We start from the raw sequence: 24,962 nt of genomic DNA, 5'->3' as shown, positions 1-24,962 counted from the left end.
TCTTTTGCATAGCAGGGGAAGTCCTGTCATGCGCACCACGTTACCGGGTGCGGCTTCTTTCACTTCCTTGCGATCCTGCTGCAGACAGCACTCCTGAGGAGAGCGTTTCACTGATCATTTGTCAGGGTCTAGGAGGTGGTGAGTGCCCCAGCCATTGGGATTGTAAAGGTGTCTATTTATATTAAAAATGCTTGTTTTTTGTAACGTTTTTCAGTCCATCTGTGGAATTACATACCTGTTTTAAAGTCTAAGAAGGGAGCTAAGTCTGCCAATAACCATAGCTCAATTAGTCCCTCTGAGACATCAACCTCTCAGGATTCTATGACCCGAGAGATTTTTGTTCTGTCTACTCAAACCGCTTCACATGAAGTTCCCCCCGGCACTACTAATTCTCTATCTGGAGGGGACATTTTTCCTGTGGACTTTACTGTGTAGCTACAATAGGCGGTGTCTGCGGCCCTGAGTGCCCTACCTATCTCTGGGAAACGGAAGAGAAAGGTTAAACATAGTTCTCCCGACTTAGTCATCTAAATTCCTATCGACTCTAGCCTGTATGTCTCGGCTATCTGAGGATGAGTTAACCTCTGTAGGGTCAGAAGGTGAACTTTCTGAATCGGAGACGTCTGTTACTAAGTCTCCTCCATCGGAGGAACCCTCCTTTAGATTCAAAATTGAACATTTGGGTTTTTTACTAAAGGAGGTCCTGTCTACGCTAGATGTTCCAGAGGCTAAGCTACCTGAGAAACCTAAGTTCCCGAAGTTAGACAGGGTCTACGAAGATAGGAAGGTCCCACAGACTTTTCCTTTACCAGTTCGTATGGCGAACATTATTAGTAATGAATAGGAAAGAATCGGAACTTCCTTTTCTCCCTCGGCAACTTTTAAAAAATTGTTCCCGGTCCCTGACTTTTAAATAGAATTGTAGGGTTCCATACCTAAGGTGGATGGTGCCATTTCGACACTAGCTAAGCGTAATACTATCCCATTTGAAGATTATTTTTCCTTTTAGAGAGCCTATGGACAAGAAGTTGGAAACTTTCCTGAGGAGAATGTTCCAACACATAGGATTTTTATTCTAGCCTGCGACAGCAGTAGCCACTACCTACTAGTGCGACTCTGTCTGAACTTATTGAGGTGGAATCTCCCTTCGAGGATATTCAGGAGAAAATTTAAGGCATTAAGAATTTGCTTCAAGTTTTGCGGTTCTAGCCTGCTGGGTCTTGGTCTGCGGATATGACTTCTAAATCCAGGTTACTTTCTCTCCCCTTCAAGGGGAAGATTTTATTCGGACCAGGTCTGGATTCCCATCATTTCCACGGTTACCAGAGGGAAAGTAGCCTTCCTGCCACAGGATAAGAAGAACAGACCTAAGGGACGACGGTCATCCAATTGTCGTTCCTTTTCGTTCGGACAAGTCCCAACGATCTCAATCTTCATCCAAGCCTGAGCAGCCCAAAAATACTTGAAAGCCGGCTCAGTCCTGGAACAAGTCCAAACAGACAAAGAAGCCCGCCTATAACAAGTTGGCATCAAGGGGCGGCCCCCGATCCGGGATCAGATCGAGTAGGGGGCAGATTGTCGCTTCTCTCAGATGCTTGGTTTCAGGATGTTCAGGACCCTTGGGTTCTGGAGGTCGTATCTCAGGGATACAGGATAGCGTTCAAGTCCCATCCACCCAGGGGCAGATTCCTTTTCTCTAGACTGTCTACAAGAGCAGAGAAGAGGACTGCCTTTTTAGGTTGCGTACGGGGCCTAGTCTCTTTAGGAGTAATTGTCTCTGTACCTGCATCAGAAAGAGGTCTGGGGTTCTATTCAAACCTCTTCATGGTTCCCAAGGAGGAGGGAACTTTTCGTCCAATTCTGGACTTGAAGTGTCTAAACAAAATTCTAAGTGTCTTATACTTCAAGATGGAGACAATAAGGTCAATCCTTCCTCTGTTTCAGGAAGGACAGTTTATGACTACCATAGACCTGAAGGATGCATACCTTCACGTTCCGATACACAGGGAACATTTTTAATACCTGAGATTTGCATTTCTGGAGCAACATTTCCAGTTTATAGCACTTCCGTTTGGCTTAGCTACTGCTCCAAGAATATTTATGAAGGTTCTGGAAACTCTCCTAGCGGTTGCCAGAACACAAGGTATCGCAGTAGCACCTTACCTGGACGATATCTTGGTACAGGCACCATCTTTTCGCCTAGAGAGGGAGCACTCAAAATTCCTTTTAAGTCTTCTTTGGTCACATGGATGTAAGATAAACTTGGAAAAAGAGTTATCTTACTCCACATACCAGGGTGAATTTCCTGACTACAGTTATAGACTGTATCCATGAAGATCTTTCTAACGGATCAGAGACGTTGCAAGCTAACATCAGCTTGCCTTGCCCTCCAGGCCTCCCTAAGTCCTTCAGTGGCCCAGTGTATGGAGGTGATTGGCCTCATGGTGTCTTGTATGGACATCGTTCTCTTTGCCAGATTCCATCTCACACCCTTACAACGATGCTTGCTGAGACAATGGAACGGCGACCATTCAGACCTGTCCCAACAGATAATATGGGACAGCCTGTCTAGAGATTCGCTCTCTTGGTGGCTCTGTCAAGATCACCTGTCCCAAGGCACGTACTTCTTGAGACCGTCCTGGGAGATTGTGACTACAGACGCGTCTATCCGGCTGGGGAGCCGTTTGGGGTGCTAGGGAGGCACAAGGTCTATGGACTCAGGAGTCCACAATGCCGATTAACATCTTGTAACTTTAGGCAATATTTAATGCCCTGAAGGCTTGGCCCCTTCTGGGTTTGTCCCAGTTTATCAGATTCCAATCGGACAATATAACTTTGGTAGCCTATCTCAACCATTAGTGTGGAACGAGGAGTTCCTTAGCGATAAGAGAGAGGTTTCTTAGATCCTGGAATGGGCAGAGACCCACAACTGTATGCTGTCAACGATCCACATTCCGGATGTCGACAACTGGGAAGCATACTTCCTCAGCAGGCAATCTTTCACCCAGGGGAATGGTCTCTCCACCCCATGGTATTTGTAGAGATATGCCGGAGATAGGCCTCATGGCCTCCCTTCTAAATGCCAAACTACCCAGGTACCGGTCAAGATCGAGGGATCCTCAAGAAGAACTAATAGATGCTCTAGCAGTTCCCTGGAGATTCAGACTATCTATTTCCTCCATTACCTCTTCTCCCGCGTGTGATTGCTCGGATAAAGCAGGAGCGAACATCATTTATTCTAATTGCTTCATCCTGGCCGTGAAGGACTTGGTCGCGGATCTGGTGGGGATGTCCACATCTTAAGATATTTTGTTTGGTCTGCTCCCTTTTTATACTTTCTTCTGGCACCTTTATACCCTGATGTTTCTCCTACTTTTCCTTGTTCCCTCGGCCGAATGACTGGAAGGATAGGGGATGTGGGAGGGATATTTGGCTGGGGTGTCTTTGCCTCCTCCTGGTGGCCAGGTGTTGTATTTCCCAACAGTAAGGAATGAAGTTGTGGACTCTCCCTGCCAGGAAAGACAGTAATTTAATCTGGTAAGCATACATTTTTAGTTTTTTTATATATATATATATAATATATATATATATATATATATATTTTCACAATTGTGTTTACAGGTTCAAGAATTATTGGCAATTGCAGATTTTGGACCCGATGATGTGATTCAGCATGCAGATAAAACAAGGTTAGTGCTGCTTAAATCTTTTGCTGTTTAGGCCATTCCCACTTCTGTGCTGAAGCTGTTTCCAGTTTTATTGGTGCTCATTGCATTTACACCTAAATTTATAGTTTCTTTCTTAAACGGACAGTCCAGAATTTTTATTGTTTTAAAAGATAGATAATCCCTTTATTATCCATTCCCCAGTTTTGCATAACCAACACAGTTATAATATACTTTTAACCTCTGTGATTATCTTGTATCTAAGCCTCTGCAAACTGCCCCTTTATTTCAGTTCTTTTGACAGACTTGCAGTTTAGCCAATCAGTGCCTGCTTGCTCCCAGATTACTTCGTGTGCACGAGCACAGTGTTATCTATATGAAATACGTGAACTAACACCCTCTAGTGGTGAAAAACTGTTAAAATGCATTCTGAAAAGAGGTGGGCTTCAAGGTCTAAGAAATTAGCATATGAACCTCCTAGGTCAGTGGTTCTCAACCAAAGTGACCTCAAGGCCCGGTAAATTTTAGCTGGACATGTCCAGGGCCCGGTAGTATATGTATATATATATATATATATATATATATATAATATAGTAGGCAGCAGGGATTTGCCCCATCAGTAACTAAGCAGTTCAGTGTGGGTTTAGTGGGGGCCCTGGAGTGTGGGATCCTGCCAAGGGTCTATCGCTGTGAGAGCCATGGAGTGTGTGGTCTGTTCCTGGAGGTTGGGGGCCCTTTCTTTGGCCCTTAATGTTGGGGGTCCTGGCTCTGGAGGTTGATGGGCTTGTTGTGGTTAAGGCAGGGAGGCTACCATGTTCATTTGCATAATTTTGAATACATTTGGGTCAGTGTGAGACAGTTTTCCTGGGGCCTTGATTGGTCTCAGTCTGCCCCTTGTGTGCAGTGGGGTAAGAGTGTGCAGTGGGGGCATGACAGGTCAGGGCCCACGAGCAGGGCTATCACGGCCCGGTACTGGGCCACGGCCCGGCTGTTGAGAAACCAGGTCCTAGGTTAAGCTTTCAACTAAGAATACCAAGAGAACAAAGCAAAATTGGTAATAAAAGTAAATTGGAAAATTGTTTAAAATTACATGCTCTATCTGAATCATGAAAGTTTATTTTTGCCTAGACTGTCCCTTTAAGGTGGTGAGAGTCCACAAGCTCCTTACATATGGGAATTCAACACCTGTCCACCAGGAGAAGGCAAAGACACCCCACACACCATGAGCTTTTAATCCTTTCCACTTCCCTGTACCTCCCAATCTTATTTGCCTCCACAGGAGAAGGTGAAGATTTGAGGTGCTCCAGCTTCCATTTTTTGGACACGGTTTCTTAAGCCTTCATCCTCTTGGAATGAAAATAGGAAGGGAGGGGTACAGAGGAGTACTTGGGCTCAATAAAGGAGTTTTTGTTAATAGCCTGTCACAGGTCTTGCAGGGATTGGTGCTTTGCCTCCTTTCGTTTGGCCTTTGTTTTTGTACTCCTATGGAAATCCTCTGCTGTTTTATACAGCACTGGATGGGCTCTCTACTGAAGGCACAGTGTTGTAGCTGGGTAAGCAGTATAGTAGGTGGCTGTGAGGTAAGTATACACACTCACAGAGCCCACAGGCTATTAGCAGGTACACTTTTAGAGTGCATCATAGCTACTGTGAGAGGGAACAAGGTAACGTACAGTTTATAAGGAGCAGTAAGTTTGTGCACTTAGACTGTATTGGCACATAGATTTGTGCATACGGTTATAAGCAAATGCTGGCTCTTTAAGGACAAGTGAGGTTTGCTGTCAGTGTGATATGGGTATGTTTAACTTGTATCTCATATAGGCCCCAATTCTTAACAGATGTCTGAGCTGGTGAGATTCTATAAGATTGCTCGCCAGTCCTATTTCCCTGGTGGAATTATAAAAAGCAACTTTTTACTCTGAAAACAGGGTATCTTGCTAAGGGGTGTATACTGCATTTTCGTATGGGAAGGAGAGGAATACATTACTAAAGTGCATAATAAAATTTGTAATTTAAAAATCTTACAAAATGAATAATTGAGCCAATCAAACAAAAATATGCAGGGAAAAATTGTATTGTTCAGATGCATCAGAATTCGTAACAAAATTGTTCACCAAAAATCGTATTTTATCAAAAACGTAAAATTTGTAGGTAGATTACACAGGAATAAATCGTATTAACTATGCACAGTGTAAATCGTAATGTTAGTACACTGGATGTGCAAAAAAAAAAGCAAGAAATTTGAAGTTAAAAGTGCAAAATACAAAGCTCAATAATTGTGGGGTTTTCCCCAAAAAACAGGCTGAATATAGGTGTTCCATTGGTGTATATGATATTTTCTCTCAAATTCCAGAGTAATTCTATAAACATTTTCACACTGGGTTTTTTTCTCGCCAGTTAAAAAGTGGTGAGTTTTCACTAAAAATACTCAAAACTCTAACTATTCTGAAAGGAAAACCTATACATACGAAAATTACAGGGAAGTTAAGGTACAATGCACTGAAAACAGCGTAATCTGATTTGTATTAAGCGTAGGGCTGCACGATTTTTCGTGCAGCTCTGTATACTGCTGTAAGCTGTATATGTATACCTGTGTATATACTGCTGTATTTAAATGCAGGTACTGCTGTATACCTGTGTATATACTGCTGTATTTAAATGCAGGTACTGCTGTATACCTGTGTATATACTGCTGTATTTATATGCAGGTACTGCTGTATACCTGTGTATATACTGCTGTATTTAGATGCAGGTACTGCTGTATACCTGTGTATATACTGCTGTATTTATATGCAGGTACTGCTGTATACCTGTGTATATACTGCTGTATTTAGATGCAGGTACTGCTGTATACCTGTGTATATACTACTGGATTTATATGCATGTACTGTTGTATATATATGCAGGCACTGCTGTATCTGTGTATATACTGCTGTATTTATATGCAGGTACTGCTTTATACCTGTGTATATACTGCTGTATTTATATGCAGGTAGGTACTGCTGTATTCACGTGTATATACTGCTGTATTTATATGCAGGTAGGTACTGCTGTATTCACGTGTATATACTGCTGTATTTATATGCAGGTAGGTACTGCTGTATTCATGTGTATATACTGCTGTATTTATATGCAGGTGCTGCTGTATACCTGTGTATATACTGCTGTATTTATATGCAGGTACTGCTTTATACCTGTGTATATACTGCTGTATTTATATGCAGGTAGGTACTGCTGTATTCACGTGTATATACTGCTGTATTTATATGCAGGTAGGTACTGCTGTATTCATGTGTATATACTGCTGTATTTATATGCAGGTACTGCTGTATACCTGTGTATATACTGCTGTATTTATATGCAGGTAGGTACTGCTTTATACCTGTGCATATACTGCTGTATTTATATGCAGGTACTGCTTTATACCTGTGTATATACTGCTGTATTTATATGCAGGTAGGTACTGCTGTATTCACGTGTATATACTGCTGTATTTATATGCAGGTAGGTACTGCTGTATTCATGTGTATATACTGCTGTATTTATATGCAGGTACTGCTGTATACCTGTGTATATACTGCTGTATTTATATGCAGGTAGGTACTGCTTTATACCTGTGTATATACTTCTGTATTTATATGCAGGTAGGTACTGCTGTATTCACGTGTATATACTGCTGTATTTATATGCAGGTGCTGCTGTATTCATGTGTATATACTGCTGTATTTATATGCAGGTACTGCTTTATACCTGTGTATATACTGCTGTATTTATATGCAGGTAGGTACTGCTGTATTTATATGCAGGTGCTGCTGTATACCTGTGTATATACTGCTGTATTTATATGCAGGTAGGTACTGCTGTATTCACGTGTATATACTGCTGTATTTATATGCAGGTACTGCTTTATACCTGTGTATATACTGCTGTATTTATATGCAGGTACTGCTTTATACCTATGTATATACTGCTGTATTTATATGCAGGTAGGTACTGCTGTATTTATATGCAGGTGCTGCTGTATACCTGTGTATATACTGCTGTATTTATATGCAGGTAGGTACTGCTGTATTCATGTGTATATACTGCCGTATTTACTTGCAGGTACTGCTTTATACCTGTGTATATACTGCTGTATTTATATGCAGGTAGGTACTGCTGTATTCATGTGTATATACTGCTGTATTTATATGCAGGTACTGATGTATACCTGTGTATATACTGCTGTATTTATATGCAGGTACTGCTGTATACCTGTGTATATACTGCTGTATTTATATGCAGGTAGGTACTGCTGTATTCATGTGTATATACTGCTGTATTTATATGCAGGTAGGTACTGCTGTATTCATGTGTATATACTGCTGTATTTATATGCAGGTGCTGCTGTATTCATGTGTATATACTGCTGTATTTATATGCAGGTAGGTACTGCTGTATTCATGTGTATATACTGCTGTATTTATATGCAGGTAAGTACTGCTGTATTCATGTGTATATACTGCTGTATTTATATGCAGGTGCTGCTGTATACCTGTGTATATACTGCTGTATTTATATGCAGGTAGGTACTGCTGTATTCATGTGTATATACTGCTGTATTTATATGCAGGTACTGCTGTATACCTGTGTATATACTGCTGTATTTATATGCAGGTACTGCTGTATACCTGTGTATATACTGCTGTATTTATATGCAGGTAGGTACTGCTGTATTCATGTGTATATACTGCTGTATTTCTATTCAGGTAGGTACTGCTGTATTCATGTGTATATACTGCTGTATTTATATGCAGGTGCTGCTGTATTCATGTGTATATACTGCTGTATTTATATGCAGGTAGGTACTGCTGTATTCATGTGTATATACTGCTGTATTTATATGCAGGTGCTGCTGTATTTATATGCAGGTGCTGCTGTATTCATGTGTATATACTGCTGTATTTATATGCAGGTAGGTACTGCTGTATTCATGTGTATATACTGCTGTATTTAAATGCAGGTAGGTACTGCTGTATTCATGTGTATATACTGCTGTATTTATATGCAGGTACTGCTGTATACCTGTGTATATACTGCTGTATTTATATGCAGGTACTGCTGTATACCTGTGTATATACTGCTGTATTTATATGCAGGTAGGTACTGCTGTATTCATGTGTATATACTGCTGTATTTATATGCAGGTAGGTACTGCTGTATTCATGTGTATATACTGCTGTATTTATATGCAGGTGCTGCTGTATTCATGTGTATATACTGCTGTATTTATATGCAGGTAGGTACTGCTGTATTCATGTGTATATACTGCTGTATTTATATGCAGGTGCTGCTGTATTTATATGCAGGTGCTGCTGTATTTATATGCAGGTGCTGCTGTATTCATGTGTATATACTGCTGTATTTATATGCAGGTAGGTACTGCTGTATTCATGTGTATATACTGCTGTATTTATATGCAGGTAGGTACTGCTGTATTCATGTGTATATACTGCTGTATTTATATGCAGGTAGGTACTGCTGTATTCACGTGTATATACTGCTGTATTTATATGCAGGTGCTGCTGTATTCATGTGTATATACTGCTGTATTTATATGAAGGTAGGTACTGCTGTATTCATGTGTATATACTGCTGTATTTATATGCAGGTGCTGCTGTATTCATGTGTATATACTGCTGTATTTATATGCAGGTAGGTACTGCTGTATTCATGTGTATATACTGCTGTATTTATATGCAGGTACTGCTTTATACCTGTGTATATACTGCTGTATTTATATGCAGGTACTGCTTTATACCTGTGTATATACTGCTGTATTTATATGCAGGTAGGTACTGCTGTATTCCTGTGTATATACTGCTGTATTTATATGCAGGTAGGTACTGCTGTATTCCTGTGTATATACTGCTGTATTTATATGCAGGTAGGTACTGCTGTATTCCTGTGTATATACTGCTGTATTTATATGCAGGTAGGTACTGCTGTATTCATGTGTATATACTGCTGTATTTATATGCAGGTACTGCTTTATACCTGTGTATATACTGCTGTATTTATATGCAGGTACTGCTTTATACCTGTGTATATACTGCTGTATTTATATGCAGGTAGGTACTGCTGTATTCCTGTGTATATACTGCTGTATTTATATGCAGGTACTGCTGTATTCCTGTGTATATACTGCTGTATTTATATGCAGGTACTGCTTTATACCTGTGTATATACTGCTGTATTTATATGCAGGTACTGCTTTATACCTGTGTATATACTGCTGTATTTATATGCAGGTAGGTACTGCTGTATTCCTGTGTATATACTGCTGTATTTATATGCAGGTACTGCTTTATACCTGTGTATATACTGCTGTATTTATATATTCAGGGAGGGATGTTATTCAAGTCAGCTGTGGGCATTTCTTGTGTTGCAGGTGCTGCCTCTTTGTGGTGCAATTCTTTGTCAGATCTGATTATGGAAGAAACCCGGTTAGATGATATTGTTAAGCGTATAAAATTTCTTAGACTTTCTAGTTCTTTTCTTTGTGATGCAGTAATTTAAATTATTTGTATAAATGCTAAGAATATGACTTTGGTGGTTTTAACCAGAAGGGTATGATGGTTAAGGTTCTGGTCGACGGAAATAGTCTCTAAATGTAGACTTCTCTTCTTGCCTTTGCAGGGCAAAATTCTATTTGGACTAGGTTAAGATGTTATAATTGCCACTGTTTCAGGAGGAAAGGGATTGTTTCTTCCTCAAGACAAGAGATAAAAAGGTAGTGGTAGATCTACTAATAGATTTTGTTCTTTTCGTAACTACAAGAGTAAAAAAAATCACAAAAATCAGATTCTGCAAAATCCTCATGGAAACCTAATCCAGTTTGGAACAAATCTGAGCACACCTTTTAGAAAATGTTACCACTTTGATGTGTTCACTTCTTTGGATGCATAATTTGGCAGGAAGCTCCTCCAGGCAGCTGTGTCTATTATAGGGATAGTCTACTTCAGAATTTTATTGTTTAAAAAGATATTCCCTTTATTACCCATTCACCAGGTGTGCATGACCAACACTTATATTAATGCACTTTCTTTCATGTAATTGGCAAGAGTCCATGAGCTAGTGACGTTTGGGATATACAATCCTACCAGGAGGAACAAAGTTTACCAAACCTCAAAATGCCTATAAATACACCTCCCACCACACCCACAACTCAGTTTTACAAACATTGCCTCCTATGGAGGTGGTGAAGTAAGTTTGTGCTTGATTTTTATGATTTCTTCTATGATAAGAACTTCTAAGCATTCTGAAGCCCAATTCCTCTGAGTACAGTGTTTGTAAGAGGGATGTGAAGAGAGTATCGCCTATGGATTTGTATTTGTTCTCTCACTGTTAATCTTTTCGGTCATAGGGATTAATCTCCTACCTTCCTTTTCAGATCGACGATATACTCTTATACCATTACCTCTGCTGAAAGTTTTCAGTACTGGTTTGGCTATCTGCTATATGTGTATGGGTGTCTTTCGATAAGTATGTACCATTATTTAAAGGGACAGTCTAGGCCAAAATAAACTTTCATGATTCAGATAGAGCATGTCATTTTAAACAATTTTCCAATTTACTTTTATCTCCAATTTTGCTTTGTTCTCTTGGTATTCTTAGTTGAAAGCTTAACCTAGGAGGTTCATATGCTAATTTCTTAGACCTTGAAGCCCACCTCTTTCAGATTGCATTTTAACAGTTTTTCACCACTAGAGGGTGTTAGTTCACATATTTCATATAGATAACACTGTGCACGTGAAGTAATCTGGGAGCAGGCACTAATTGGCTAGACTGCAAGTCTGTCAAAAGAACTGAAAAAAGGGGCAGTTTGCAGAGGCTTAGATACAAGATAATCACAGAGGTTAAAAGTATATTATTATAACTGTGTTGGTTATGCAAAACTGGGAAATTGGTAATAAAGGGATTATCTATCTTTTAAAACAATAAAAATTCTGGTGTAGACTGTCCCTTTAAGACACTCTAACCTATGGTTGGCGCTTTATGTATTTTTATAAAGTTCTAAATATATGTGTTTACTTATATTTGCCATGAGTCAGGTCTATATATATATATATAGATATATAGATATAGATATATAGATATATAGATATAGATATATAGATATAGATATATAGATATAGATCTTCTACAAGATACGACGAGTCCACAGATTTCATCCTTACTTGTGGGATATTAACCTCCTGCTAACAGGAAGTGGCAAAGAGCACCACAGCAGAGCTGTATATATAGCTCCTCCCTTCCCTCCACCCCCAGTCATTCTCTTTGCCTGTGTTAGTAATAGGAAGAGATAAAGTGAGGTGTTAGTTTTAGTTTCTTCAATCAAGAAGTTTTTTATTTTAAATGGTACCTGAGAGTACTATTTTCCTCAGGGAGATATGGAAGGAGATTTCTGCCCTGAGGTTGATGATCTTAGCAGATGTAACTAAGATCCATGTTGTTTCCCACAGAGCTTCTGAATGTAGTACAAGAGAAATCTTCAGTGTGGAGAACGGTTTCATGCTACAAGCAGCATTGAGGTATGTTCAGTCTTTTAATTTTGAGGAGACTTGTTATATCAGAACTGGCTGACATTTTTTCCCTGCAAGGGAAGGGGTAAGCCGTAGACCTGTAAACAAAGGGTATTACTGAAAATCCTGTGTTTATTTCTTTAATTGACATGGTACTGGGCTGAAAGCAGTATATAAAAGGGACACTGGGATAGGCAGCTTAACGGTTTTTATTTGGGAGACAAATAATCAGTATGGCTGTAGTATTTAAGTTGTGCTTTAAGGGGACCACATGGCTTTATTTGCTAACCGCTTCCCATGCGGTTGTACAGACTAATGCGAACGTCGTCCATGATGGGCGGCGGCCTATTTTCGCTCGCTCAGACACGCAGTTTACTCTGACTGAGAAGGCAGCAGGCATTGGCTCCGGTTGGGCCTAAACTTGTTTTCTGTTAACTGGATCGTTGTCGAGTCATTTTGCAGTACCCTGGGGTCAGGTAGGTGCCACAGCAGAACTGTGGCGAGTTGCAGGGTTCATTTTTTCAAATCAAATATATTTTTTGCTATAAATGTCTTTTAGAGGTTAAATTCACCCTTTGCTCTTAGGGTGCAATAATTTTTGGCACAATTGAATATGTGTATTTAATTACATTGCGTTATTTAACGTTTTTAGGCAGTTAAGAAAAAATTGTGCGCTTTTTTATTTCTTAAAGGCGCAGTACACATTTTAAAAAAAAAAATTAAATCAATAAATAAAGTGTTTAACGACTATTGTGGTTATTGCTAGTCTGTTCAACATGTCTGACATTGAGGATACTAAAAGCCATTGTGGAACCCCCTCTTACATTGTGTACCTCTTGTACTGAAAGGGCCTTAAATTGTAAAAAGCATATTTTAGGTAAAGAAAGTGTGCCTAAGGATGATTCTCAGTCTGAAGAGAATCAGGATATGCCATCCAATTCTCCCCAAGTGTCACAACCTTTAACGCCCACACAAGCGACGCCAAGTACCTCTAGTGCGTCTAATTCTTTTATTTTGCAGGAGATGGCTGCAGTTATGTCAACTACCCTTACAGAGGTATTATCTAAATTACCAGTGTTACAGGGTAAACGCAGTAGGTCAGGTATTAATGTGAATACTGAATCCTCTGATGCTTTATTGGCTATTTCCGACGTACCCTCACAGTGCTCTGAGTTGGGGGTCAGGGAATTGCTGTCTGAAGTAGAACTTTCAGACTCAGGAAATATGTTCCTTCAGACAGATTCGGACGTCATGTCCTTTAAATTTAAGCTTGAACACCTCTGCCTGTTACTTCGGGAGGTTTTAGCGACTCTGGATTATTGTGACCCTATTGTGATACCACTAGAGAAATTGTGTAAGATGGACAAATATCTAGAGGTACCTACTTACACTGATGTTTTTCTGGTTCCTAAAAGAATTTCGGAAATTGTAAAAAAGGAATGGGATAGACCAGGTATACTGTTCTCTCCTCCTAATTTTAAGAAAATGTTTGCCATATCAGACACCATTCGGGACTCTTTGCAAACGGTCCCTAAGGTGGAGGGAGCTATATCTACCCTGGCTAAGCATACAACTATACCTATTGAGGACAGTTGTGCTTTCAAAGACCCTATGGATAAGAAGTTAGAGGGTCTTCTAAAGAAATTATTTATTCATCAGGGTTTTATTTTACAACCTACAGCTTGCATTGTTCCAGTTACTACTGCAGCAGCTTTTTGGTTTGATGCCCTAGAAGAGTCTCTGAAGGTTGAGACCCCATTAGAGGACATTTTGGATAGAATTAAGGCTCTCAAGCTAGCTAATTCTTTTTTTACAGATGCCGCTTTTCAAATTGCTAAATTAGCGGCGAAAAATGCAGGATTTGCCATTTTAGCGCATAGAGCATTATGGCTCAAATCTTGGTCTGCTGATGTGTCATCAAAATCTAAGCTTTTAGCTATTCCTTTTAAGAGTAAGACCCTATTCGGGCCTGAATTGAAGGAAATCATTTCTGACATTACTGGAGGTAAAGGCCATGCCCTACCTCAGGATAAGTCTGTTAAGATGAGGGGTAAACAAAATAATTTTTGTTCCTTTCGAAATTTTAAAAGAGTACCCTCTGCTTCCTCTTCCTCCACAAAGCAGGAAGGGAATTTTGCTCAATCCAAGTCAGTCTGGAGACCCAACCAGGCTTGGAATAAAGGTAAACAATCCAAGAAGCCCGCTGCTGCTACAAAGACAGCATGAAGGGGCGGCCCCTGATCCGGGACCGTATAGTAGGGGGCAGACTTTCTTTCTTTGCTCAGGCTTGGGCAAGAGATGTTCAGGACCCCTGGGCATTGGAAATCGTGACCCACGGGTATCAACTGGAATTCAAGGATTTTCTCCCAAGAGGGAGATTTCATCTTTCACAATTGCCTGTAGACCAGATAAAAAGAGAGGCGTTCTTACGCTGTGTTAAAGATCTCTCTACCATGGGAGTAATTTGCCCCATTCCAAAACGAACAGGGGCAGGGGTTTTATTCAAATCTTTTCCTGGTTCCCAAAAAAGAGGGAACTTTCAGACCCATTCTAGATCTCAAATGTCTATACAAGTTTCTAAGAGTCCCATCGTTCAAGATGGAGACTATACGAACAATCATACCAATGATTCAGGAGGGTCAATATATGACTACCGTGGACTTGAAGGATGCATACCTTCATATCCCTATTCACAAGGATCATCATCAGTTCCTAAGGTTTGCCTTCCTGGACAAACATTTTCAGTTCGTGGCTCTTCCCTTCGGGTTGGCCACAGCACCCAGGATCTTCACAAAGGTTCTAGGGTCCCTTCTGGCGGTTCTCAGACCGCGGGGCATAGCAGTGGCGCCTTATCTGGACGATATTTTGATTCAGGTCAACTTATCTGACAAAATCTCACACGGACACAGTGTTGTCTTTCCTGAGAACTCACGGTTGGAAGGTGAACATAGAAAAGAGTTCACTAGTTCCACGGACAAGGGTTCCCTTCTTTGGGAACTCTGATAGACTCGGTAGACATGAAAATATTTCTGACGGAGGTCAGAAAGTCAAAGATTCTAAATACTTGCCGAGCACTTCAGTCCATTCTTCGGTCATCAGTGGCTCAGTGTATGGAGGTAATTGGATTAATGGTAGCGGCAATGGACATCATTCCGTTTGCTCGTTTTCCTCTCAGACCACTGCAGCTGTGCATGCTCGGACAGTGGAATGGGGACTTTGCGAATTTATCTCCTCAGATTAATCTGGATCAAGAGACCAGAGACTCTCTTCTTTGGTGGTTGTCGGTGGATCATCTGTCCCAGGGGACGTGTTCAGCAGGCCCTCGTGGGTGATAGTGATGACGGACGCCAGTCTACTGGGCTGGGGTGTAGTCTGGAATTCCCTGAAGGCTCAGGGTGTTTGGACTCAGGTGGTGTCTAGACTTCCAATCAATATTCTGGAATTGAGAGCAATATTCAAATGCGCTTCAGGCGTGGCCTCAGTTGGCTTCGGCCAAATTCATCAGATTCCAGTCGGACAATATCACGACTGTGGCTTATATCAATCATCAGGGGGGAACAAGGAGTTTCCTTAGCGATGATAGAAGTATCCAAGATAATCCGATGGGCGGAGGCCCACTCTTGTTATATATCGGCAATCTACATCCCAGGAGTAGAGAACTGGGAAGCAGATTTTCTAAGTCGTCAGATTTTTCATCCGGGGGAGTGGGAACTTCACCCGGAGGTGTTTGCCTCACTGATTCTCCAATGGGGCAGGCCGGAATTGGATCTGATGGCATCTCAACAGAATGCCAAGCTTCCACGATACGGATTCAGGTCGAGGGATCCCCAGGCCGAACTGATAGATGCCTTGGTCGTTCAGCCTAGCTTATGTGTTTCCACCGTTTCCTCTCCTTCCACGCGTGATTGCTCGGATCAAACAGGAGAGAGCTTCAGTAATCCTGATCGCGCCTGCGTGGCCACACAGGACTTGGTATGCGGATCTAGTGGAATAATTTAAGCGGAAAAACTGGCGCTGAAAGCAGGGTAGTACACAAATACAATATACGGGTAACCTAAAAGGGTCTACCTTAGCAGGAATATAATCGTTATAAAAGTTAATAAATGGTTATAGCCTAATATATATCTAAGAAAATATATTTAATAGTGTAAAATTACAATACAATCAAGATTAAAAAATCAGTGTTAATAAAATCAGTACATATATACTAAAAAGTAATTAATGGGGCCCTTTAAATTAGTTTGAAAAAACATACAGAAAGGGGAAAGATTAACCACAAATCTCTCTCTCTATATATATATATATATATATATATATATATATATACTGTGATTGAGGATAGAAGAAAACTATACTCAAATAAATATAAGTATAAAGATGGCAGAGATATTCAAACAGTATAAATAAAAACAAATAGCAATACAAACAGACTTAATAACTGGACGTCCAGCGTAAAAACCAGGGGTTAAAACAGTAATAATCTGGGGTTAAAACAGTATTAACCTGAAAGTGCACTATAGTGAACAGAAACACTCGTGACTAGATGATCATACTAATAGCATTGGATCAAGCTAATGGGCGAGTGAGGTACCTTGCGCTAATCTGTGGAGCACAGATTGAATATTGTTCGTCCTGTACCTCCTCCTGAGGTGGGTGTGTACTCCTAGCGTAGTTCACTTACATCACCCTTTCTGAAAATGTCCAGTTGATTTTGGGAGGAACAGAATGTAAACGATCTCTGGGGTAATAGCAATCCTTTAGATGATGGTAGATAGTAACTTCAAGGCACTCTTATTCTGTGGTGCTTAGTGCAGGCACTAGATCATCTGGCAGTATATTCAATTTGTAGACTGGTGCGCTCCCTCAGAGGGCTGTATTCAAATTCACAGGCCTTGGGGGTAGTGAGCCAGGCGTTGGTAGTTGTCCTGTGTGCTTTTTCAACACAATAGCAATCCTTTCGGCGGCTGTATCAAGTTCACAAGCCTTAAAGGAGTTCAGCTTAGCAGTAGTTCTTCTTGTAGGAAATGAGACACAGTCATCAACCGGTTTCTCCCCTCACTTGGGGACCACCGTGGAGACTTCCTTTGAGACAAGACCTTCTCATTCAAGGACCTTTCCAACATCCAAATCTAAGTTCTCTGCAGCTGACTGCTTGGAGATTGAACGCTTGATTTTATCTAAGCGGGGATTCTCAGATTCGGTCATTGATACTTTGATACAGGCACGTAAGCCTGTCACTAGAAAAATCTATCATAAGATATGGCGTAAATATCTTTATTGGTGTGAATACAAGAGCTACTCATGGAGTAAAGTTAGGATTCCTAGGATTCTGTCTTTTCTCCAAGAAGGATTGGAGAAAGGGTTATCAGCAAGTTCCTTAAAGGGACAGATTTCTGCTTTGTCAATTTTGCTTCACAAACGTTTGGCAGATGTTCCAGATGTTCAGTCTTTTTGTCAGGCTCTAACCAGAATTAAGCCTGTATTTAGATCAATTACTCTTCCCTAGAGTTTGAATTTAGTTCTTCGAGTTCTTCAAGGGGTTCCGTTTGAACCCATGCATTCCATAGATATTAAATTACTATCTTGGAAAGTTTTTTGTTTTTGGTTGCTATTTCTTCTGCTCGTAGAGTTTCTGAGCTTTCAGCGTTACAATGTGATTCGCCTTATCTTATATTTCATTCTGATAAGGTGGTTTTGCGTACCAAACCTGGATTTCTTCAAATAAGAATATTAATCCGGAAATTGTTGTTCCTTCCTTGTGTCCTAATCCTTCTTCTAAGAAGGAGCGTCTGTTACATAACCTGGTCCGTGCCTTGAAGTTTTACTTACAGGCAACTAAGGATTTCCGTCAATCATCTTCATTATTCATTGTTTATTCTGGAAAGCGTAGGGGTCAGAAAGCTATGGCTACCTCTCTTTCTTTTTGGCTGAGGAGAATCATCTGCCTGGCATATGAGACTGCTGGACAGCAGCCTCCTGAAATAATTACGGCTCATTCTACTAGGGCTGTGGCTTCCACATGGGCCTTTAAAAACTATGCTTCTGTTGAACAGATTTGTAAGGCTGCGACTTAGTCGTCTCTTCATACTTTTTCCAAATTTTCCAAATTTGATACTTTTGCTTCTTCTGAGGCTGTTTTTGGGAGAAAGATTCTTCAAGCAGTGGTGCCTTCCGTTTAGCTCTCTGTCTTGTCCCTCCCGTTTCATCCGTGTCCTGTAGCTTTGGTATTGTATCCCACAAGTAAGGATGAAATCTGTGGACTCGTCTTATCTTGTAGAAGAAAAGGAAATTTATGCTTACCTATAAATTGATTTCTTCTACGATATGACGAGTCCACGGCCCTCCCTGTCATTTTTAAGACAGATTATATTTTGTTTTTACAACTTCAGCCACCTCTGCACCTTTAGCTTTTCCTTTCTCTTCCTAAACCTTCGGTCGAATGACTGGGGGTGGATGGAAGGGAGGATCTATATATACAGCTCTGCTGTGGTGCTCTTTGCCACTTCCTGTTAGCAGGAGGTTAATATCCCACAAGGATGAAATCTGTGGACTCGTCGTATCGTAGAAGAAATCAATTTATCTGGTAAGCATAAATTTCCTTTTCCCTTTGCAGTCTAGCAGTTTCAGTATTAGAATCATGTTTTAGGAAATTATTTTTTAAATATTTTCTTACCTGGGGTTTAGATTATCTTTTCTAGACAAGCATTACCAATTTGTCGCTCTTCCATTTGGCCTAGCAACAGCTCCAAGAATCTTTTTGAAGATTCTTGGGTGCCCTTCTATCTGTAATCAGAGAGCCAGGGTATTGCAGTGTTTCCTTATTTGGACGATATCTTGGTACTGGCTCAATCTTTTCATTTAGCAGAATCTCACACGAATCAACTTGTGTTGTTTCTTCAAAGACATGGTTGGAGGATCAATTTACCAAAGATTTTCTTAATTCCTCAGACAAGGGTCACCTATTTAGGTTTCTAGATAGATTCAATGAACATGACTCTGTCTTTAACAGACAAGAGACGAATGAAATTGGTTTCTGCCTGTCGAAACCTTCAGTCTCGATCATTCCCTTCAGTGGCTATGTGCATGGAAGTTTTAGGTCTCATGACTGCAGCATCGGACGTGATCCCCTTTGCTCGTTTTCATATGAGACCTCTGCAGCTTTGCATGCTGAATCAGTGGTGCAGGGATTATTCTCGGATATCACAATTGATATTCTTAAATCCCAACACTCAATTCTCTCTGACTTGGTGGTTAAACCATCACTCTATTGTTCAAGGGGACTCCTTTGTTCGTCCTTCTTGGACTGTGATTTCAACAGATGCAAGTCTCACAGGTTGGGGAGCTGTCTGGGGGTCTCTTACAGCACAAGGCAAGGGGTTTGGAGTCTTAAAGATGTGAGTTTACCAATCAATATTTTAGAACTCTGTGCTATTTTCAGGGCTCTTCAAGCTTGGCCTCTATTAAAGAGGGAATCATTCATTTGTTTTCAGACAGACAATATCACAACTGTGGCATATGTCAATCATCAGGGTGGGACTTGCAGTCCTTTAGCGATGAAAGAAGTATCTTGAATACTCTCTTTGGCAGAAGTCAACTCTTGTCTAATTTCTGCGATACATATCCCAGGTGTAGACAATTGGGAAGCAGATTATCTCAGTCGACAGACTTTACATCCAGGGGAGTAGTCTCTCCATCCAGATGTATTTTGTCAGATTGTACAGATGTGGGGTCTTCCCGAAATAGATCTGATGTCTTCCCATCTAAACAAGAAACTTTCCAGGTATCTTTCCAGGTCCAGGGATCCTCAGGTGGAGATGGTGGATGCATTAGCAGTTCCTTGGTTTTACCAACCTGCTTACATGTTTCCGCCTCTGGTTCTTCTTCCAAGGGTGATCTCCAAGATCATAATTGAACAATCGCATGTGTTTCTGATAGCACCAGCATGGCCTCACAGATTTTGGTTTGCGGATCTTGTCCGGATGTCAAGTTGCCAACCTTGGCCACTTCCATTAAGACCAGACCTTCTATCTCAAGGGCCATTTTCCCATCAGGATCTCAAATCGCTAAATTTGAAGGTATGGAAATTGAACGCTTAGTTATAGAGGTTTCTCTGACTCAGTGATTAATACATTGCTACAGGCTCGTAAGTCTGTTTCAAGGAAGATTTATTATTGTGTTTGGAAAACCTATATTTCATGGTGTTCTCATATATTCTCTTGGCATTCTTTTAGAATTCCTAGAATTTTACAGTTTTTTCAGGTTGGTTTGGATAAAGGTTTGTCTGCAAAAGTACTTGCAAATCTCTGCTCTTTCTGTTTTATTTCATAGAAAGATTGCTTATCTTCCTGACATTCACTGTTTTTTGTTCAGGCTTTGGTTTGTATCAAGTCTGTTATTAAATCAATTTCTCCTCATTGGAGTCTTATTTGGTTTTAAAGGCTTTGCAGGCTCCTCTGTTTGAGCCTATGCATTCTCTGGATATTAAACTACTTTCTTGGAAATTATTGTTCCTTTTGGATATCTCTTCTGCCAGAAGAGTTTCTGAATTGTCTGCTCTCTTGTGAGTCTCCTTTTCTGATTTTCTATCAGGATAAGGCTGTTTTACGGAATTCTTTTAAAGGAAAATTGTTGTTCCTTCCTTGTGTCCTAACCCTAAGAATACTCTTGAATGATCTTTACATTCTTTGGATGTTGTAAGAGCTTTGAAATATTATGTCGAAGCTACTAAAGATTTCAGGAAGACTTCTAATCTATTTGTTGTTTTTTCTGGTCCTAGGAAAGGTCAGAAAGCCTCTGCCATTTCTTTGGCATCTTGGTTAAAGCTTTTGATTCACAAGGCTTATTTGGAGGCGGGACAGTCTCCGCCTCAGAGAATTACAGCTCATTCTACTAGATCAGTCGCCACTTCTTGGGCTTTTAAGAATGAAGCTTCGGTTGATCAGATTTAGCAACTTGGTCTTATTTGCATACATTTACTAAATTTTACCATTTTGATGTATTTCTGAAGCAGTCTTTGGTAGAAGTTCTTCAGGCAGCTGTCTCAGTTTGATTCTTCTGCTTATGATTTAAGTTTTTTCTTGAAATTTATAAGAAAGACACTTTTTGTGTGGATTTAATTTTTTTCAGCGGAAAATGGCTGTTATTTTTATCCCTCCATCTCTAGTGACTCTTCTGTGGACTTCCACATCTTGGGCATTTCTATCCCATATGTCACTAGCTCATGGACTCTTGCCAATTACATGATAGAAAACATAATTAAGAACTTACCTGATAAATTAATTTCTTTCATATTGGCAAGAGTCCATGAGGCCCACCCTTTTCTTATGGTGTTTATAATTTTTGTATAAAAGTACAATTATATTTCCAGTTCTTCTATTGTATGCTTTTTTACTCCTTATTTTATCACCTCACTACTTGGCTGTTCGTTAAACTTAGTTGTGGGTGTGGTGAGGGGTGTATTTATAAGCATTTTGAGGTTTGGGAAACTTTGCCCCTCCTGGTAGGATTGTATATCCCATACGTCACTAGCTCATTGACTCTTGCTAATATGAAAAAAATTAATTTATCAGGTAAGTTCTTACATAAATAGTTTTTTGCCTTTGTGATTACCTTATATCTAAGCCTCTGCAAACTGCTCGCTTATATCAGTGCTTTTGACAGACTTGCTTTTTAGCCAATTGGTTCTGACTCCACAAGAGTGGGCACAATTTTATCTATATGGCACACATGAAATAGCGCTGTCCAGCTTTGAAAAACTGTCAAAATTCACTGAGATAAGAGGTGGCCTTAAAGGGCTTCGAAATTAGCATATGAGCCTATCTAGGTTTAGCTTTCAACAAAGAATACCAAAAGAACAAAGTAAATTTGATGCTAAAAGTAAAATATAAAGTTGTTTAAAATTGCATGCTTTCTGAATCATAAAAGTTTAAAGTGACACTGAACCCAAATTTTTTTCTATCATGATTCAGATAGAGCATGCAATTTTAAGCAACTTACTTTTTTTACTCCTATTATCAATTTTTTTCAAATAAAGATAGCAAGTGAATGAAGAAAAATTAATAATAGGAGTAAAGTAAAAAGTTGTTTAAAATTGCATGCTCTTTCTGAATCACGAAAGAAAAAATTTGGGTTCAGTGTCTCTTTAATTTTGACTGGACTGTCCCTTTAAATAGGTGCTTGCCATATTTTTTGTCCCACACATTTTTTGCTCATGGACTCCACAGCTTGATTATTGGATCCCATACGTAAGGAGCTTGTGGACTCTCACCACCTTAAGAAAGAGAGCCTAATTTATGCTTACCTGATAAATTCCTTTCCTGGTGGTGAAAGTCCATGAGACCCACCCAAGTTTTATTTTATTTTTGCTGCTTAGGGGCAGTTTTAGTTTGCACCTCATTTACCCTGCTTTGTCTTTTCTAGGCTATACATATATGGGAAGAAGGCTTAAGAAACGTTTTCCAAAAAAAGGAAGCTGGAGCAGCTCAAATCTTTACCTTCTCCTGTGGAGGCAAATAAGACTGGGAGGTATAGGGAAGTGGGAGGGATTAAAAGTTATTGGTGTGCTGGGTGTGTCTGCCTCCTCCTGGTGGCCAGGTGTTGAATTCCCATACGTAAGGAGCTCATGGACCATTACCAAGAAAGAAATAGTTATCAGGCAAGCATAAATTATTTTTTATTTATTGTTTTTTTCTTCTTTTTTTTTTAAATCAGCAGACTGTGTATTTTTAGAAAAAAAACTTTGCAGAAATACCATAATATGGGAAAATGCCACCATATGAAATATATATATATATTAATATAATATAATATTTTATATATATATATATATATATATATATATATATATATATATATATATTAATATAATATAATATTATATATATATATATATATATATATATATATATATATATATATATATATATATATATATATCCAAGAGTTGTAGGGATGAAGCACTCCTAGGTTCCACGCTGCAATCAAGGCAGCCTTAATTTTCTCCTGCCCAGGGTGCATACAAAGGCATACAATACTTTCCACAATAAGGTAGCACTCGCTGGGTCTTTAAATACTTTAAATCTTTATTTTCTGTAAAGTTTCAGGGTTACCCCCGTCCTCAGACAGCTTAATACCAATTAACAGTGCACAATTTTCTTTTAAATCCTCCACCTTACCAGTTCTGCTTCCTCGCTGTAGCTGGTGGCGTCCCAGAAGTGACATCACGTCTTTATCGTTGTAAAAAAAAAATGAAAAAAAGATGTCAAGAAATTACAGGATATACCCTATATGTGGTCATATGTTAATGTGTATATACCTGCGGGGAATTTCTTACTCCTATACTTACTGGCTATGTCCCCTGTATGTAATTACAGTCAAAATTAACTGGGCCAAAATAGGCTAAAAGGGGGCCAAATAAATATCTGGGCTTGTATTAATATATATCCTAGATATATAGAGAAAAAGACTGTAAGAAGAGTTTAAGTAAAAGAACATTATAGGTTCCTGCTATAGGATGTTATATGATAAATCATATAAAGCAGTGTCAGTCCAGGCTAGTGTTCAGTCCTTTAGGGGTCAGGGTACCAAGTACGTATATCCATCTTGATTCCGTCTGGAGGAGCATCTTAGCTCTTTCTCCTCCCCTATGTGGTACAGGTACATGGTATATTATGGTATAGCGGAGGTCATTGACTTTGTGGCCTGCTTCAATTAAATGTCTGGTCACCGGTTGTTCGGATTCTTTCTTGTCCAGCGCTGCCCTTATAGCAGCTCGATGGTTGGCCATTCTGATTCTGAGGGTGTCTTGTTTTCCCTACATAAAATGTCCCACATTGACAGTGCAACATGTAGACAATGTGGGTAGTTGTACAGGTGACTCTGTGTTTCAGAAAGTATTTTTTGTTCTTATATGGGTGGTTGAAATATTTCCCTGTGGTCATCCCATTGCATGTTGTGCAACCCAGGCAACTATAGCAGCCTTTATTTTGTTGGAGCCATGTGCCACTAGTATAGCAAGGGCATTGATCAGTGTGGATGAGGTGGTCCCTAAGTGATTTTGCTCTCCTGTAACCAATCCTGGGTGGTCTTTGATTATTGAAGGGTAGAGTGCTATCCGTTTCCTATATTGGCCAAAACTTTCTGATGGTGTTTGCTACTTGTTCATCTCCAGGAGTATAGATAAGTGTCATCGTCAGGGTGTCCTCTTTCTTTTCTGTCAGTTTGTTACTGGCTAATAGTACCTGTTGATTATCCTCACATGTTTTGTTGCAGCTTTCTTTTAGTATTTTGTTGGTATACCCCTGGTGCGGAATTGTTGTTCCAACTCATCAAGTTGTTTTTCTCTGTTATTTATCTCTGTATTATTCCTTAACACTCTCTTCATCTGTGACAATGCCCATTTTAGTGCCGGTGGATGGCAACTTCTGGCGTGGAGTAGGGAATTCTTGTCTACTCTTTCGGTAGAGTGTAGTCATTAATTTTCCGTTCTTTTTATATATCCTCAGATCCAGTCAAACTTTTCTCCATTTTGAACTTTAGGTTATTGTTGTCCATGTTTAATCCTTGGAACCATGTGTCTAGATCTTCTTCTGTGCCCGCCCAGAGTAGAAAAAAGTAATTTATGTATCATTGGTATGTCTTGATCCTTTTGCTTATAAATGCTGTGGTGCCTTGTGTCTCAAAGTCTGCCATATAAAGATTTGCGTAGGCAGGGGCCACATTTGACCCCATAGCC

General features: G+C 39.8%; 1 protein-coding gene across 1 annotated transcript in view; it reads left to right on the top strand.

Moving 5' to 3' along the window:
• RBFA (ribosome binding factor A) overlaps positions 1-24,962 on the top strand; it is a 126,910-nt gene that overhangs the window by 77,657 nt on the left and 24,291 nt on the right. Inside the window, exon 6 of the mRNA XM_053714824.1 lies at positions 3,622-3,689. Within this exon, the coding sequence (XP_053570799.1) occupies positions 3,622-3,689 (68 nt within the window). The remainder of the gene's footprint in view (positions 1-3,621; positions 3,690-24,962) is intronic.

This window comes from Bombina bombina, chromosome 5 (genome assembly GCF_027579735.1).
Source record: "Bombina bombina isolate aBomBom1 chromosome 5, aBomBom1.pri, whole genome shotgun sequence".
Classification (NCBI taxonomy): Eukaryota; Metazoa; Chordata; class Amphibia; order Anura; family Bombinatoridae; genus Bombina; species Bombina bombina.
Note: the sequence above shows the minus strand (reverse complement) of the source record. Positions and strands in the feature narration are given on the sequence as shown.